The sequence below is a fragment of the Artemia sp. Qi Xiang Cuo genome, chromosome 8 (assembly GCF_049724085.1).
Source record: "Artemia sp. Qi Xiang Cuo chromosome 8, ASM4972408v1, whole genome shotgun sequence".
Taxonomy (NCBI): domain Eukaryota; kingdom Metazoa; phylum Arthropoda; class Branchiopoda; order Anostraca; family Artemiidae; genus Artemia; species Artemia sp. Qi Xiang Cuo.
This window is the reverse complement of record NC_142801.1, coordinates 53821834-53838383: the sequence shown is the minus strand read 5'-3', so window position 1 is coordinate 53838383 and position 16550 is coordinate 53821834. Positions and strand designations below refer to the sequence as shown.

Here is a 16550-nt window from a genome sequence, read left to right as displayed (position 1 = left end):
ACCTCGTATGCACCTTCAGATCCAACAGAGTTTGTGTGTGTTAATCTGGACAAGGGCTTGTGTTTTGGGTCTATTTCTTGACTTTTCAAAGGCCTTTGATATGGTTGACCACTCTATTCTTTTGTCTAAGCTATCTTTATTTGGAGTGCATGGAGTCCCACTAGAATGGTTAAGGTCTTATCTGTCAGAGAAATCTCAGTATGTTTCGGTTAATGGTACTTCTTCCTCTACTTTGCTTATATTGAAGGGTGTCCCACAGGGCTCTGTGCTTGGACCACTTTTGTTTTCAATTTACATTAATGATCTTGCTGATGGTCTTCGTCCCCATGTTCACCCTGTTCTTTTTGCTGATGACAGTGACTTTTTTATTGCTGTAGTTAGACCCCGGCGCCGTGCCGATGAGGGAAGACCGGCGGCGGCGGGGCCAAAAACAGCGCGCCACGCCGCGCCGCCGGTATGATGTCGGCGGCGCGCCGCCGGCACGATCAATGTTGACCGCAAACATTAATGTTTTCATCAGTCTTTCTCAAATCGCAGCTTAAATTTAAAACAGATTAGAGCATATTCATGAGTTCAAAAATTCACAAGTCGCTGGCTGGAAACTGGTCTTCTTCGTTATTCATCAAGAGAAATGGAAATCTGGTAGAAACGAAATGGCTGTGGCGTTTCAGAACCATTGCATAATACGAGTAGATGAAGTATCTATTAGCTATGTATTCTTAACATAAATAATTATCAAAATTAGTAGTTTTTTCATCGACCGTTACTGCATACAAAACTTTGAATATAACTTTGAACTTAGAAGTTTAATTTTTTCATAATGCTCTTTGCCTATATCTATTTTGTCACCTTTAAAACAGTTGAAATGGGCGACTTTGATTTTATTTTTTTTTTTTTTTTTTGGATTCCTAAAATGCCTTCTTGTATTAAAAACTGGTTTTTAATAGCAACTTAAAAAACAAATACATTTTAAATTTTTTTTTGGCTCCTTTATAGAATATATTTCATGTAGGCTAAGGCACTGATGCTTTCTCATTGCTTTTGGCTGCTCTTTTGGATATTATTCATTTTTTCTTTTGGGGATTCATTTTAAATTATAAACTGACAAATACCTAATATCAGTCAAATTATAAACTGCATCTAAAAGGAGTAAATTTATCAAATTGAAAAATACATGATGAACACTTCACATGAGAACACTTCAATTTCAATGAAACAAAAAACACTTAATGGTTTATTCGGTATGAAGAAAAATGAAGTACCAGCTATTTTCTTAGGTAAAAGATGAAAAGCTAATCCGTTTTAAATGTAATTAAATGAAATAATAAGCAGACTGAATGTTGAGATTTTCATCCTAGTTCGTCACTTAATCCCAGCAAAATGTTAGGACACTTAGTATCAGTTATTGAGTTTAAGCTTTGATTTCACAATGCTCACAAAAATTACCAAATTTAAGAAAGTCGCAACAATAAGTCACCATTGGTCAAAATACTCAAAGACTCCTCTTTGATCCCCACTCAGGCTCAAAGCTTCTGTTATGGTCATTTCCATGGAAATCTCCAAAGAGTTTCTTTTTAAAATGGCTTTCAAGCGTAGTTAGGGGTATTTAGCCTTTTTTGCTTTTCTTCAAAGCTTTGAAAAAAGTGTTATAATACTCCAAATATTAAATTTGTTATATTTGTGCATATTTTTGGTAATCATTTGTGGGATGATCGAATTTTTTAAACCACTGTAGATACGTAAGAGCGTTGCAACATCTAGTACTCTGAGGTCATAAGACTCCTCCTTGAACCTCCCAAATTGAAAGCTTTTATTATGACCTGGCCTTTTAATGTAACTTGGGCAATGGACCAAGGGCGCCATTGTCACTCGAGCACAACGTTAGGTGGGGATGTCAATATTGCTTTCGTCACACCAATTTGTTTTAGTGTGAATCTGCCTGGTACTTATGAATGAATGTTTTCAAAGTAAACCCGTATCATCAATAAGAAAAAAACGGGTTGGACGCATATGTCCCTTTCCCTTTGGACAATAAAACCATACAAGTGCTGTATCAAGTATAACCCACGAAAATCTTAATTTTGTCCACTTTTCAACTTTTTTGTATCCTTTCTTTCAATAAAAAATAAAAAAAATACCTTTGCTAAAAACGAAATATAAGAACTCCCTATCCCCCCCCCCCTCTGGATACCGTCTTCATAGGATACTATCTCTGCTTCAAATAACAAATAATAATTAATTTTTTAGTATCCCTGCTTTCAACAAAAAATCAATGTATTATCATTTAAATATGATAGCTCACTATCCCCGCTCCTCTGGATACCACCTTGATAGGATGCCGTATCTGCTTTAAATTAAAAAAATATGACTTTTTTGCACCCCTCCTTTCAATAAAAAAAATTTCGTTACCTTATAGTTTAAATGTAATACCTCCCTACCCCCCCCCCCTCTGGAAACCACCTTGGTAGGATACAGTCTCAGCTTTACATTACAAAAATAATTTACTTAATAATTAACTAGGTCACTATATGGTTCAAACGAACACGCAAAATAACGTTAGACAGCTTAGTGTTCCTTGAAAAAATTTGAGGGAATGAGTAAAGGGGTACAAAGACAACAACAAAAATGTCGAAATTATTCAGATATACCTCAAATTATTGGAAAACTGAATCATAAATTCGCCGTGGCATTCAATAAGATCCAAAGAATCTTGTTAAAAGGGAGCACACACTGAACCGAAATTACGCCAGTAGCCGATGAAAACTCACAAAATACCCAAGACAATGAACAATTCCTAATGGGGAGACCTGGGTATATCAAAATATTTCAATGGTTTCCCAGGGAATTTGATATCATTTTCTTGTGTCTCCACTTCAAATGAAAAAAAATAATTATCTTTTTGGCATCCCTGCTTTCAAAAAAATGAGGTATTATCATTTGAAAATGATAGCCCCCTATCCCCCCCCCTATAAGCAATAATTTACAATTTATTTATGAATAATAACTTTGGGGTAACTTCCGGTTCAATTCTTTAATTCCCTAACCTTGTACATAGCTTAGTCTATAGCTAAATTTTGTCTCAATAGGTGTTTTTTTTTTTTGGGGGGGGGGGGTGTAAAAATGTTTCAGAATTAAGATTGTATTTTCTATCAGACGTTCAACAATTGAGCATTAAACATTAAGAAAATCTTATCTAAAAACAGCAAAAAAAGAAAATCTGCAAACTTACAATTCAGCTGTAGAAACAATCTGTCGGCTGTCAATTTCAAAATCCAACTGAAGGCAGAAGCTGTATAGTGGTGAATGCGTTCTATAATTCTATTCAACTTGAAAATAAAATTCTTGAGTTCGAATGATGTAAGAAATAGCTATTATGAGACTGTATTAGAGATGATTTAAACTCCTTTCATAAAGACAATACTTTTTTTTTTATACATATTAAGAACTGTGTATATTGCAATATTTGCAATTGCATATTACATCTGTCTGGTTTTTATGCAAAGTAACAAAAGAGACGAAAATTAATGAACAAGAGAGTAGTGAAGAATTATGGTATGCAAAGTAATATTTGGCAGGGAAAGTCACTGGTGATAAATCGCTAGAAGTGGCACCGTGATTGCGCGATTTTCGGGGATTTGGGGAACCAATTTTTTTTTCGGGGAAATACCCAAAAATTCGGGGATAGTGCAAGCCCTGCTTGATTTCTAATCAGGAAAATCAAAATACTATACCACACGAGAAGGAAAAGCTCCGACTTTGCGGTTGACGCAATAAAGAATTGCCGCAAAATTAATCTAAAGTCGACCAAACGCCGCCACCTCTGCCTGCGGCGCACCGGTGGCGTTACGACACTTCGGCGGCGTTCGACCAGGCTTCTCGTCGGCTGCGTTCGGTCGATCCGCCGGCGCAGCGCCGGGGTCTAGCTGTAGAGGACCTGCTATCTGCCACTTCCATAGCTCAATGTCTTCTTGACAAAGTAAAGGATTGATGTTGGTCAAATGGTATGGCTCTCAACAGCCGGAAGAGTGCCATTGTTAATTTCAGGACCCCTTATCGTATGAGAGACGTACAGGAGCCAATCACCCTGACTTATGGGAAAGATATTTTACCACAAGCTACTATGGTGAAATTTCTTGGTGTGTATCTAGACTGTTTTCTTTCCTTTAAACCCCATATAACTCACACCCGTTCCCTCATCCTCCGTCAGTCTTCATTGTTGCATCGGGTTAACTCATTTCTTCTCCCAAATGTTATGCTTTCTCTTTATTATGCTTTTATTTTTCCTTGCCTTTCTTATTGCTGCTCTGTCTGGGGTAGTACTAATAAATCTCTTCTCTGCTCACTTCAAAGAGCCCAAAATAGGGCAGTGAAGGTACTTTTCTTCTCCCTCGGCTCTACCCTTCCTCGGATCTTTATAATGATACTGGAATAGCTCCGCTGGATCGTATTGTGGGTAAAAGTAATCTTTATTTAGCACATTCTGCTTTTCTAGGTACACTTCCACCGCCTCTGCAGCAGTTTTTTTCACGGACAACCTCAGGTAGGTACTCTACTTCTTTACGTAGTTCTTCTCGCAGATTTATTTTACCTAAACGATCATCAACAGCAGCTCAGAGGTCTCCTGTTTTTCAATCAATTCTATTACGGAACTCCATCCCTCCGGATGTCCCTCTATTTCTGTCTGCAACGGCAGTTTTTAGTCGGGTATTTCCAGTTTAGAAATGTCTCTCTCTCCTTTGTTTATTTTCCCTGTTTTCTCTTTTCCTATTGTTTCTCCTTTTTGGAATTCTTTCCCAACTTATCTCTCTCTCCTATTCTTCTTAAAAAAAAGATAGATACGACGTATTATACGTCGTATATATGGGGAAATGAGACCAACCCAGTAAACATCTATAAACTCAACGTTTGGTTTGCAATTAGAAGACACGGAAGGCTTTGCCACTTTCATTGGAAATTTGTTTTACATTTGTGCAAGATTAAAGAATAAATTTTATATCAAGAACTTTGAATGAACTTTGTCACTGAACTGTCTCTGAAAATAATCTAGTGAATAATCCGGAAGTTAATTATTTTTTGAATGACCCGAAAAGTTAATATTTTGTTGTATATAAATATGCTAGTTTCAATTTTGTTATTTTAGTATTTATAATTAAGAAGGTTACTATATATGAGATCGAAATATCTGGACTTTTGTACCTGTTTTTTCACTGTCTAAATAAATGGATTTATCCCCATTTGAAAGTTTATTTGTTCGTTATTGTTAAATCTTAAGAAAAAAGAATAGTTTACACCTTCCTTCTCAGTATGTGTCATGATACCCACATGTCACAATCCCTAAATAAGCCCATCTACTAAAAAAAGTTAAATAACAAAAAAAGTTTTAAAATATTTTTCATCTTACCTTGTATTCTAGACAAAGAAACAGAAGGGGGAAAATAAAGACGGTGTATTTATTTTAAATGTAAAAACAAAATTGAAAATTATTCATTACGAGTGTGTCATAGCTTTTGTTTTTATAACACCATAGAGCTGCTGTGCATAGCCCAAACTTTTTGAGGGCAAGTGAGATCAAAGATTATTTTCATGGACAAATTTTCATGGCTTTCATAAAAAAAAAGAATGTTTCTTAAGCGTATCTCACCACCGGTGTTGATGCTTGGCAGAGATAATAATAATAAAATAAAACGAGAAGAAATATAACCTTATTCACTCTTTAACATAATAAGAACAGTAAAGCAACATGGTCAGTAAAAGTCAAAACAGACAACAGTTGTTGTTGTTTTTTTTTTTTTTTCCTTTACAAAAAAAAACAAAACAACAACAACAACTATGAACAGAACAAATTGCTAAGACTTAGAAAAAGTCGCAATCCCTATCACTCTGTGCCTAGGCATGACAAAAAACAGTTATCAATTAAAATAGCAAAAGAAACAACAAAAATCGCACCTGTTTTCTAACTCGCTTGCCTTTTCCAAGGGATTTTTGAACATCTTCCTGAGCTTGTTCATAATGATGCCTTAGTAATTTTTCCCAATAAACAGGATCTGTAGTCTCAGCATCCTGTTTGATGATTTCCGTATCGACCTCCTCCTCTTCAGCCCCCTCTTTAGTAGCGTAAGAGGCAACTTTGAAGGAGGACAAGTATTCGTTAGCCCAAGACTCTTTCTGCTCGATGCCTTCCTTGGAGCGGTCCACTAGGTCCTCAATGGCTTTGTCATCATAATGGATTTCTTCTTCGTTTGCATCCTCCTGCAATTCAAAACTGTTTCCAAATCCCCGATTATTTTTTTTTTTTTTTTTTTTGACGATACAATTATTTTAATCAATCAATTAATTTATAAAAAAAAAATCAATTAATTAGCTTTGACTCAAAAGTAACAAAATGCACTGGTTGAACAACATGGATATTTGTGACACCTGTCGAAGCGATGGTTTTTCAAATCCCAGGCACAAACTTTTTTTGGGTAGGGGGAGTAAGTAGCTGATACCAAGTCCTAAACTGGCTCAAACAACAAAAACACGAAGAATAATAGGGAATTCTTTTCATAAGACAGTGAAGATAATTTGAATGAATATTTCGGCCCTATGTCCAAAGGCCGTCCTCAGCAAAATAAAAATACATAAAAGAAGAAAGACTCACAACAATATGCAACCGATTAAAATTAAAAAGCAAAATTTTTCAAAACAGTCCCAGCATCCTTACTTCAGTGAAGTTCAACCAGGCCTGATAAAAAAAGTGTGGCAAAACAAGGCGATTCAATGAGTTGAAAGAAAAATAATTTAAAAACACGATCTTATTACTAATCCAGCCTTTTTGGCAGCTAACCTCAAAGGTCTTTTTGTGATAGGATCTGTGTTGATGTCTGTTGGTTTTTAAAAATAATTTTTCGGGCACTTTCTAATTAAATTTGAGTTTAGACCATTTAGTGAACATTTTCCCAAGTTTCTATTTGGGGAAATATTATAATTAGTCTTAGATCTGATATCATTCGCTTATCGGGCTACCTGCTTTATGCCCAGGTCAAGGCTTATAAGGGCAGCTTCATTAAAAAGTTTACTGTGGCTAGGATTTTCAAATACATGGCTTCCTAAAGCAGAATGAATTAAAACAGTAGAATTATTAGAATTTAGAGCTTTAGCAGTATTATTTTTATGTTTTTGTGGGTGTTCCTCTATATTCTGGCGTGATCTATCAACATTGTATACGCCATAGTTGTATTTTATTTGATAGAACCCTCTTTGGCGAGTAACTGGAGTCTTCATCTTTACCAGAACTTGGGAAATTTCTTACTTTGAATTTATTGGTAAATACAACATACAGATAATTTTGTGTGCAAACTTTTTTAAGATTTGTAGTGATTTTTGGGATGTAAGGGAGGTAAAGTATGTCTGAAGGCTTGTCGGAAATCTCACATGGTAAACTATCATTAATTTTACGGGAGTGTCTTTTCAGTCTACAGTTAATTACACTATTAATAAACAAAATAGGACAACCATTTCCGAAAAGTATGTCCCTCATAAAGTTTAGCTCTTATGTGATGGAGGAATCGTGGCAAATCATATGGACACAATCGACAAGAGATATTATGGCAGTTCTTTTAACTTCTGGTAGTTGATTTGATTTAAAATACAAATGTCTATTATTTGGTGTTCGTTTTCTGTAAATAGTAAAACTGAGTTTATCTAAACTACAAATAATTAACACGTCTAAGAATGGGGTTTTATTTGCGCTTTTGATTTCTAAGGTAAATTATAAATTTCTATCGTAAATATTAGGGTGATATGAAAAACACATAAGTTCAATTTCCCCAAAATTCCAAAGTAAAATTAAGTCATCCATGTAACGTCCCCCAAAAATATGTCTAAAAAAGTATAAATCTAACGCCCAATTTTCAATATGTTCCACATAATATTCGCCAGTAACCCGGAGAGGAGCGCGCCCATCGCTAAACCATTAATTTGCTGGTAAAAATTTTTTTTGTGGGAAGGGGTGGATTGATCTTCTTACAAGTTTTTATGAAATATATAGACTATCTACATAGACCGTCCACATGTACAAAGGACGACCCTTTTTTTCATATGAAATTCTAGTTATATTTATCCAGTTAATGTGACATAAGTTCATACTAAAATATACTTTAGCACATTCACCACTTAAAAAAAATAAAAGAAACATAAAAGAAATTATTGCCCTGTGTGGCGCAGTGCGTTTGATCTCAGGTTGGTAATACAGAATCAGAGTTCGAAAGCAGCAGCAGCAGAAAATTGCAGGGCCGACGCAAGGACCAAGAGTAGTCAAGAAGTCCAAGAAGTCCTTAGTCCAATACACATACACGCATACATAAGAAATAACCTTCTTTTTCGTATTTTCTTTTTTAACGTTCTGCTTAGCTTGCCTTATGGCGTGGATCAATTTTGCCATGGACTGACTCATGTATTGGCATATTAATACTAATAGCATAGTAATCTAAAACACTTTTTGTTATAATTTGAATAAAAGTGTCCAGAAAACACTTGAAAATTTATGATTTTGGAGGGAGCCAAAAGAGATAGAAGGAGAAAGAAACAGAGTGAAATAGAGAGTGGGGAGAGGAAGAGTAGACAGGAGAAGAGAGAGGGTGAAAGAGCGAGTATGAGATGAAAGAGAAAGGGGGGAGAAGAGAGAGGGAGAGTGAAAGAAAGAGGGGGAGTGAAAGAGAGAAAAGAGAAAAAGGAAAAGAGATGATGAGAGATAGAGGGATATATGAAAAGAGGTATGAGAGAGAGATAGGTAGAGAGAGCAAGGGAGAAAAAGGGATTTATGGGGAGTACGGGAAGGGAGAGAGGGAGCGAGAAAGAGAAGAGGTGGAAGGCAAATAGACTTATGTAAAAAAAAAAAAACTGTAAATATAATTGGGAATAATTGTTGAGTTAATACATCCATAATTACCTTAAAAAGCTCTTCAGTACCAAACTTTAAGATATCATCAAGCTCTTGTTTGGAAAATCCAGATTTTCCAATCCCTCCTGCTCCTCCCCCCATTCCAGGATGGACTACTAAATGGGTCAACATCATCTTCTTTTTGGCCATTTGTACAACTCTTTCTTCAATTGAATTACGAGTTACAAAACGATAAATCATCACTTTGTTTGCTTGGCCAATTCTGTGAGCACGAGAAAAGGCCTGAATGTCGTTGTGAGGATTCCAATCGCTGTCATAAATGATGACCGTATCTGCAGTTGCAAGATTGATACCAAGACCACCAGCCCTGAAATAGAAAAAAAAACAATAAAGCTCCAAACGAAAAGTAACTCTTGACTCGTTCAAAAAGATGCGAAAACTGTACATAAAGAAGAAAAGATAAAAACAGCTAAATAAAAAGTAAGCAACGAAGAACTAAGCCTGTCATCCCCCTTCCCCCTTTTATTGGATTATCAAAAGAAATTTTGCTGCAAAATTCGGTTAACATACAATTTTTTTCTGATTTTTTCCCACCCTCTACCCGCAGAAAACTTTTAAACCCTCCCCCGCCCAATTAAAATTTGCACTATTGCCCAGAAACTTTGCTTAGCTGTAAGAGGTTGGGATTAAATTAAGGCAGACGTAAACAGAGCATAAAAAAAACACACACAGTCCAAAAAGTAAGTTTGAAATAATGGTTTCGAAAGAATAAAATATAATCCAAACTGTTTAAAAAAAAAAAAAACATAAGTTAAAAGGACTCGATATACAGGACCGATTGATAGAAATGTTAGATTCATGCAGGAGCAGCATTGTGTTATCACAACAATTTCGCTGTGATCACAACAATTTAGTTATCGACTTTAGCCTCCTTATTTTAGCTATGACTGCAACTTTTAACTTTTATTACAGCAACTATTTTCGGTCTGAGACACATAAAATACTCACTTGATACATAAAAAAAAAAAAAAAAAAAAAAAAAAAAAAAAAAAAAAAAAAAAAAAAAGTTTCTTCTACGCCCGTTTCCCAGCACTCACCTCTCTCCCCTCTATTCTAGAAGACAACGAATACACAAAAAGTGTAATAATTGCAATGATCGATAGTTTTGCTGGCCAACAATCCTTCACGTCTTTTATATGGTTTCTGACTTTTATAATCTAGTTCATTTCTTTTCGATCTTGAAAATCACTTTCTGACAACACAAAGGATATAGACAAAATCTCTGGAAAGTGCATTCCCCCTCCCCCCACAAAAATTCCACATTTCGGGAGAGATGTGTTAAAACTAGAACCCATCCCTCTTGACTCGACTTGTTAATGATAACTTTATTAGATTTGTTTTAAGTGGTCTTTCCCTACTAGGGCACGTTGTGCGGATGAAGGATGACTGATTGCCGAAGATTGTTCTTTTCGGCCAACCGTCTAGGGCTAAACGGAAAGCAGGTCGTCCTCGTCTGGGGTGGGAGGACGTCATAAAGAAAGATTTAAAGGAAATGGGAATTTCGTGGGCGGGTGTAAAAAGGGAGGCTTTGAATAGATTGGGATGGAGAAGGAGCGTGCGTAGCTGCGTTGGCCTCAGGTGGCTTAGTACTGCGGTGTGTTGTTAGTAGTAACAGTAGCTTGGGCCAAAGGCAACCCTATTTCTGGCCTATACATTGAAAAAAACCAAAGACACAACCAAAAAGAGAGGTTCGTCTATGGGAATTTAAAAGACGTTGTACGATACTTTTGTCAATCTGAGAACACACCTACCTGTTAATAACTACCAAAATACCCTAAGCAAAATTTTTTAGATTTTCCTCTTTCCTATAATATTTATGTCTTGTAACATAGCGCAATCTGAGAACACAACTACCTGTTAACAACTACCAATATATCCTAAGCAACATTTTTTAGGTTTTTCCGCTTTCCTATAAAATTAATGTCTTGTAGCATAGCGCTTTAAAAAATACCGCTACCAACTTAGGAACAAAAGAAAACTGTTTGATAATTAAGGACCAACAGGACCACCCACTTTACTAGTCCTCTTATTAGTAGACATAAACTATTAATTATAAGATCATGCCTTTCTCTCTTTCTGAATCAATAGCATTCTGTACCTGTAACCCCCAGGAAGACAAAAAAAAAATTAATCAAGTGGCACTTTAGCGTTACTAGCGCTATTCACCTTATTCAGGTTATTACCCAAAAATGAAAAATACTTATTACTTTAATTGATCAATTAAGACAAGCCTCAGCACTAACTAGGACGGAACTATAGACACAATACAGATAATGCATTTTTGTTTTTGACGGAGATGGTTATAACACTTATGATGCTGATTGTCAGTACCTACCCAATTGCCCAATGATCTTACTTTTAATACCTATGGGCTTATGTAGTTGACCCTAGCGATGTCATCTACTTTTAAAAAGAAGTCTACAACCCGTCTACTGCCGTACAATACCTCTTTTACAATACGTCTACAACCCGTCTAAAAAGTCTACAACCCGTCTACTGCCGTACAATACGTCTACAACCCGTCTAAAAAGTCTACAACCCGTCTACTGCCGTACCAACAGATTTTTAAACTCCTTCATGTAAGCGCATTTAACAAATGGCCCTCTTTTTTTTGTGTTTAGAACAGCAGCATGATTTGGCTTTCTGTTTTGACCACTACGGCAGACTTTTAAATTCGCCATTACCGCTATTTACCTCATTACCCAAAAATAAAGGATTGTTATTACCTTAACTGACCAATTAAGACTGAGCTAAAAAGAAAGGGATCACTTACTTGGTAGATAAAAGAAACACAAATTGTTCAGCGCCAGGAGCATTGAATCTATCAATAGCATCCTGTCTAAGTGAACCAGTGATGCCACCATCAATCCTTTCATACTTATAATTCTCCCCTTCCAGAAAATCTTCGAGAATATCTAACAATTTCGTCATCTGGGAGAAGATTAAAACTCTGAAAAATTAGAAATTTTAGAACAAATTTTAAAGGATTTGACGTCCTAGAAAAGAATGTACTTGTCACTCGATTCCTCGTATATAAAGGAATAAAAATATATTATATAATAGCGGGTAAACTTTTTTTTGTAACAATTTCGTCATCTGGGAGAAGATTTAACCCTAGAAAATTTTAAATATTAGGACATAATTCTAGTAATTTGGCGCCATAGAAAAGGAATACACATGTCACTTGGTCCCTTGTATATAAGGGAATAAATATATATTATATAGAAGCGGGTGGATTTTCTAATTATAAACGGAGTGGCAGTGAATTCTAAGGAAGTATCTACTTGAGCTCTTGAGAAAATTTTCATAACTGTATAAATATATAGTCTTACAAAGATAGAAAAAGAAGGAAACCAATTCAGTTATGTAAACTGAATAAAATACACAAGGAAGAAAAAAAAACACACTTTTTACATGATTAAAAGAGGCTTCTGAGTAAAAATTAAAATCACTTATTACCAAAAAGAACAATCATAGTCACAACCAGGTCTGTACTTCGGAGCGTGCGCACGCCGACTGGATTCGATAGAGGGCGTTCCTAGCTAACGAGCGAGTAGCTGGTCAGTTGTCTCCAAGCACCTGGAGAGTTAGGACAGACATTTTTGTGTGACGTGTTTCTGTGAGTGGTGCAAGCCGAAAATGCAGCATTCGTTAGAGCAGAGGTACTGGATTAAAATATGTGTGAAACTCAGTAAATCTGCGACAGAGACGTTTGATATGATCAAGCAGACTTATCCAGATGTTGCTTTAGCAAGAAATAGCGTGTTCCGGTGGCACCGGGTCTTTTTGGAGGACCAGGAAGAGGTCACCAATGAAGACCGTGCGGGAAGACCTTCGACTTCGACAAACGCCGACAACGTGACTCGTGTGCGCAAAGTTTTGAACTCAGACCGTCGAATAAGCATTCGTTTAATTGCCCAAATGTTAAATTTACAAAATCTGTCATTCATGACATTGTGACGGTGCATTTGAACATGCGCAAGGTGTGCGCGAAGATGGTCCCAAAAGTGCTCACTGACGACCAGAAACTGCGGGGTATGGAAGTGTGCCAGGAAAATTTGAACACTTTTGAAAGTTACCCGCAATTTTTGAATAACGTAATCACAAGTAACGAGTGCTGGATCTTTGAGTATGATCCCGAGACAAAGAGACAATCTTCCAAGTGGCACAGGTCGACGTCTACTCACCCAAATAAGGTAAGAAAGAGCAAATCCAAAGTGAAAACGATGCTAATTGTCTTTTTTGACATCAAAGGCATCGTCCACCATGAATGTGTTTCTCCTGGACAAACTGTCAACGCCAAGTTTTATGTGGAAGTGCTCAAGAAACTCAAACGAAGGGTCAATCGGGTCCGACAAGACATCACAGCTGACTGGAAGTTGCACCGTGACAACGCCCTGTCTCACAACGCCTTTTTCAAGAACAGCTACCTGACCAAGGCCGGCATCCCAACGCTTCCACAGCCGCCCTACAGCCCAGATGCCCCCCCCGGACTTTTTTTGTTTACTCGCCTGAAAAGGAAGATGAAAGGCAATCATTTTGAAGCGACAGAGGGGATCCAAGCAGCATGCACCGCGTCTCTCAAGGCTATTCCGGAGAATGCATATCGTGACGCCTTCAATGCTCACAAATCTCACTGGCAGCGCTGCATTGATGCAGAAGGAGCCTATTTTGAAATTTTTTATCGAATTGTAACGATTGGCTCAATAAGTGTTATTAAATCGACTCAGTCCTATTACTTCCCGGACAATCCCTGTATATAATCTTAAAAACAAGTCTTGCTTTTCATGTTTGTTTCAATCATTCAGCGACTAAACTGAATAAATTATCGCAGTCAAATAAAACAACCTTGTCAAATTATCGAGTATAGAACTTTATCATCTATTTAAAAAGATTTCAATCGTCTCCTTAAAGACTCGTTACAAGCTTTGACTTTCAGCCCGTCTAGACCGACTTATCTATTTAATTGCAATAAGTACTTCGGCACAGCGAAATTGGAAAATTGGGTCGAACAAAGTTTTTACGGAATGAACTAGAATTATCAGCATTAAACGATGTCCAATGCTGAAAGAGTATGCTCTGTCTGTAGAGACAAACAGGCTTCAGGTACTGGGGAGTAGCTGAGAGTTAGGTATGAAACGCATCCTATGCATAACTTTTCACACTTTACATATTTTCTCCTCTGATTTAGTTTATTGTAAGTGTTTAGTAATTTTTCTTTTTACGAAACAATACTATAAGACTCTTCATCTATATCAATAAAACGTTCAGCCTTGTGCACATTCGGCCACAAAGTTTCAAAAATAACCAGTAAAAAAAAGGCAATGTGTAGTAGGTAAGAATCAAAAGTTTTGTGGGCTTTTTAATACTTGAGATCTTTGTCGTAAGATCTGTGTTCAATAGGTCGTCCCTACAGTGACTGATGATTCAGACTTACGTAAAGTTTGCCATAAAAGCACTGAGTACTGTTAAGACCACTCCCTAAGCTTCTGCAAGTCTTATCTTTTTAAGATATCAAAATAATAAAAATAAAAAAATAACAGATTTTAAACAGGTCCTGGCATTATTTTGAGGAATTTTCATTTTCTTGCTTATTTTTTAGTTATATTTTCTTGCAGTCACTTGCACTTCTGTCTAGGTACTAAACCTGTGTCAGTATATTTGCAACCATATAGACATCCTTCTTCAATGTTTCAATGCTGTCAGCATACAAACAAAACGTATTTACCTGTGCCCTTGCTTCTTTAGGACTCTTAGCATTTTAGACAATACAACAAGCTTTCCAGCATTCTTTGTACATGCCGTATACTCATAAGATCCATTGGGGTTATACGGCGCCTCTTCTTGAGCTGTAGGAAAAAGATAAGGATGGTTGCAGCATTTCCTTAGGTCCATTACTATGTTCAACAGTGACATCTGAAAATAAACACAGGTTTAAAAGATGATTACACTATTTTATACCAATTAGGATTTATGGTCGTTCACTGAGACTATTCATAAAAAAAAGAACTTTTGATAGTGGATCATGACAATTTAGCAACTTAATTTGTTTTCCACAATTGGGCTAATGTCGTGATTCCCAACATGGGGCGGAGGCCCTATCAATGGGGCATGGCAATACTTTTGGGAGGACGTGCACCCTTCGGCTCACTATACTTTAGAGCCTTAATTTTGAAAAAAAAATCATTTGAATGACGTCACATTCATATGTATTTAAAGAGCAAAAAAAAATATGATTGCATTGCAATGACGTCATGCATTGTATAAAAGGTGTTGTATTCAGATAATATGTTTCATTGACGTAAAATATGCCTATAGAACGACCCGAAAAACGACACCAAGTTAATGGCCGTTTAAGCTTCTTTCAGGTAAATACACGTAAAATTTTGAATATTAAAATTTAAATATCATGAGGGGGGCATGGCTCAAAATGGGTTGGGAACCACTGCTCTAACGCAAATACCATATGAAGGATGAATACTCTAAAAAAAAGTTACAGTCTGGCTTCTATGATTAAAAAGAAAGAAAAGAAAATCAAGGTTTCCGTTATCAAATTTGTGACACCGTTTGCCATAATAGGCAACAATTTTTTTCTTTTTTATTATCCTTAAGACCCACTAAAAATCAAACACTCAAATTTGGTTTTCTGCTCTCTCTTGCAGCTTCACTCTCTTGCACTACTACTGCTAACTACAAATTACAATAGCAAAGCACCTAACATCAACTGAGTTTCGTACATTCCTCTCCCGCCCCACCCAGTAATGAGCTTCACTCTTTGATACTTTCTAACCATTCTAAATATTTTCTTATGATCTCTTCCCAGTCCAGTCAACAGTGTTGACTTTTCTTTTGACCAAAGCTGGATTGCCAAAAACACTCTATACTCATTCCTTTGTCAAGCGAGGAATGTTAACTACCCGCAAACAATTCTAAAATTGAAGGGAAAAGGCAACTGATTTGATTTGTCACTGCAACGCAATATTTTCTACAAGCTTCAAGCTGTAGCAAAGGCTCACATTTTTCAAGTAAGTTGAAATATAAACGATTCAACACCTGTGCATTATCATCAGACTACATCAACACAACAAAAACCAACAAACAGCATTGTTTCTCTGTCAGAAAAAAAAACAAAAAAAAACAGTCAACAAAAACTATCAATATGTAAGAAAATGAATCAAAACACTGAGAAAAAATTTATAATAGAAATTTATTATCTTACTCCAAGAAATACAACTAGAGTGAATTAAATGGTGCCATGTGATGAGATGACTCAGTTAAAATTATTTAAAATGATCTTTCACTTTCAGTACGCTATCGATCGAATACTAGAATCTACGCATCATTGGTTTTTATTATTCATCATCTATATATTACTGCAAATATTAGTTTTACATACATCTTCAATATTCTGTGGTAGTCTACAAACTTTTTCGCAAAGAAAAATTGGATAGACTAGCGAAACCGATGCCAGGAATTGGGCAAAGGGACCCTTTAAAAGAAATTTGAGTGTGGCTTAATTAATGCACTATCTGGAGTGGCTCCCCCTTTTTCCATGTCACCAAATATTTGTTCCACTTACCACTATAGAAACGCAACTCAAGACAGATTA

At 36.3% G+C, this 16550-nt stretch overlaps 1 protein-coding gene across 1 annotated transcript in view; it reads right to left on the bottom strand.

The window, feature by feature from the left end:
• Window positions 1-16550, bottom strand: part of Mi-2 (chromodomain-helicase-DNA-binding protein Mi-2 homolog) — a 155925-nt gene that overhangs the window by 25808 nt on the left and 113567 nt on the right. Inside the window, exons 18-21 of the mRNA XM_089093591.1 lie at window positions 14670-14857; window positions 11715-11891; window positions 8930-9248; window positions 5947-6249 (exon numbers count right to left, since the gene is read on the bottom strand). Of these exons, the coding sequence (XP_088949717.1) occupies window positions 5947-6249; window positions 8930-9248; window positions 11715-11891; window positions 14670-14857 (987 nt within the window). The remainder of the gene's footprint in view (window positions 1-5946; window positions 6250-8929; window positions 9249-11714; window positions 11892-14669; window positions 14858-16550) is intronic.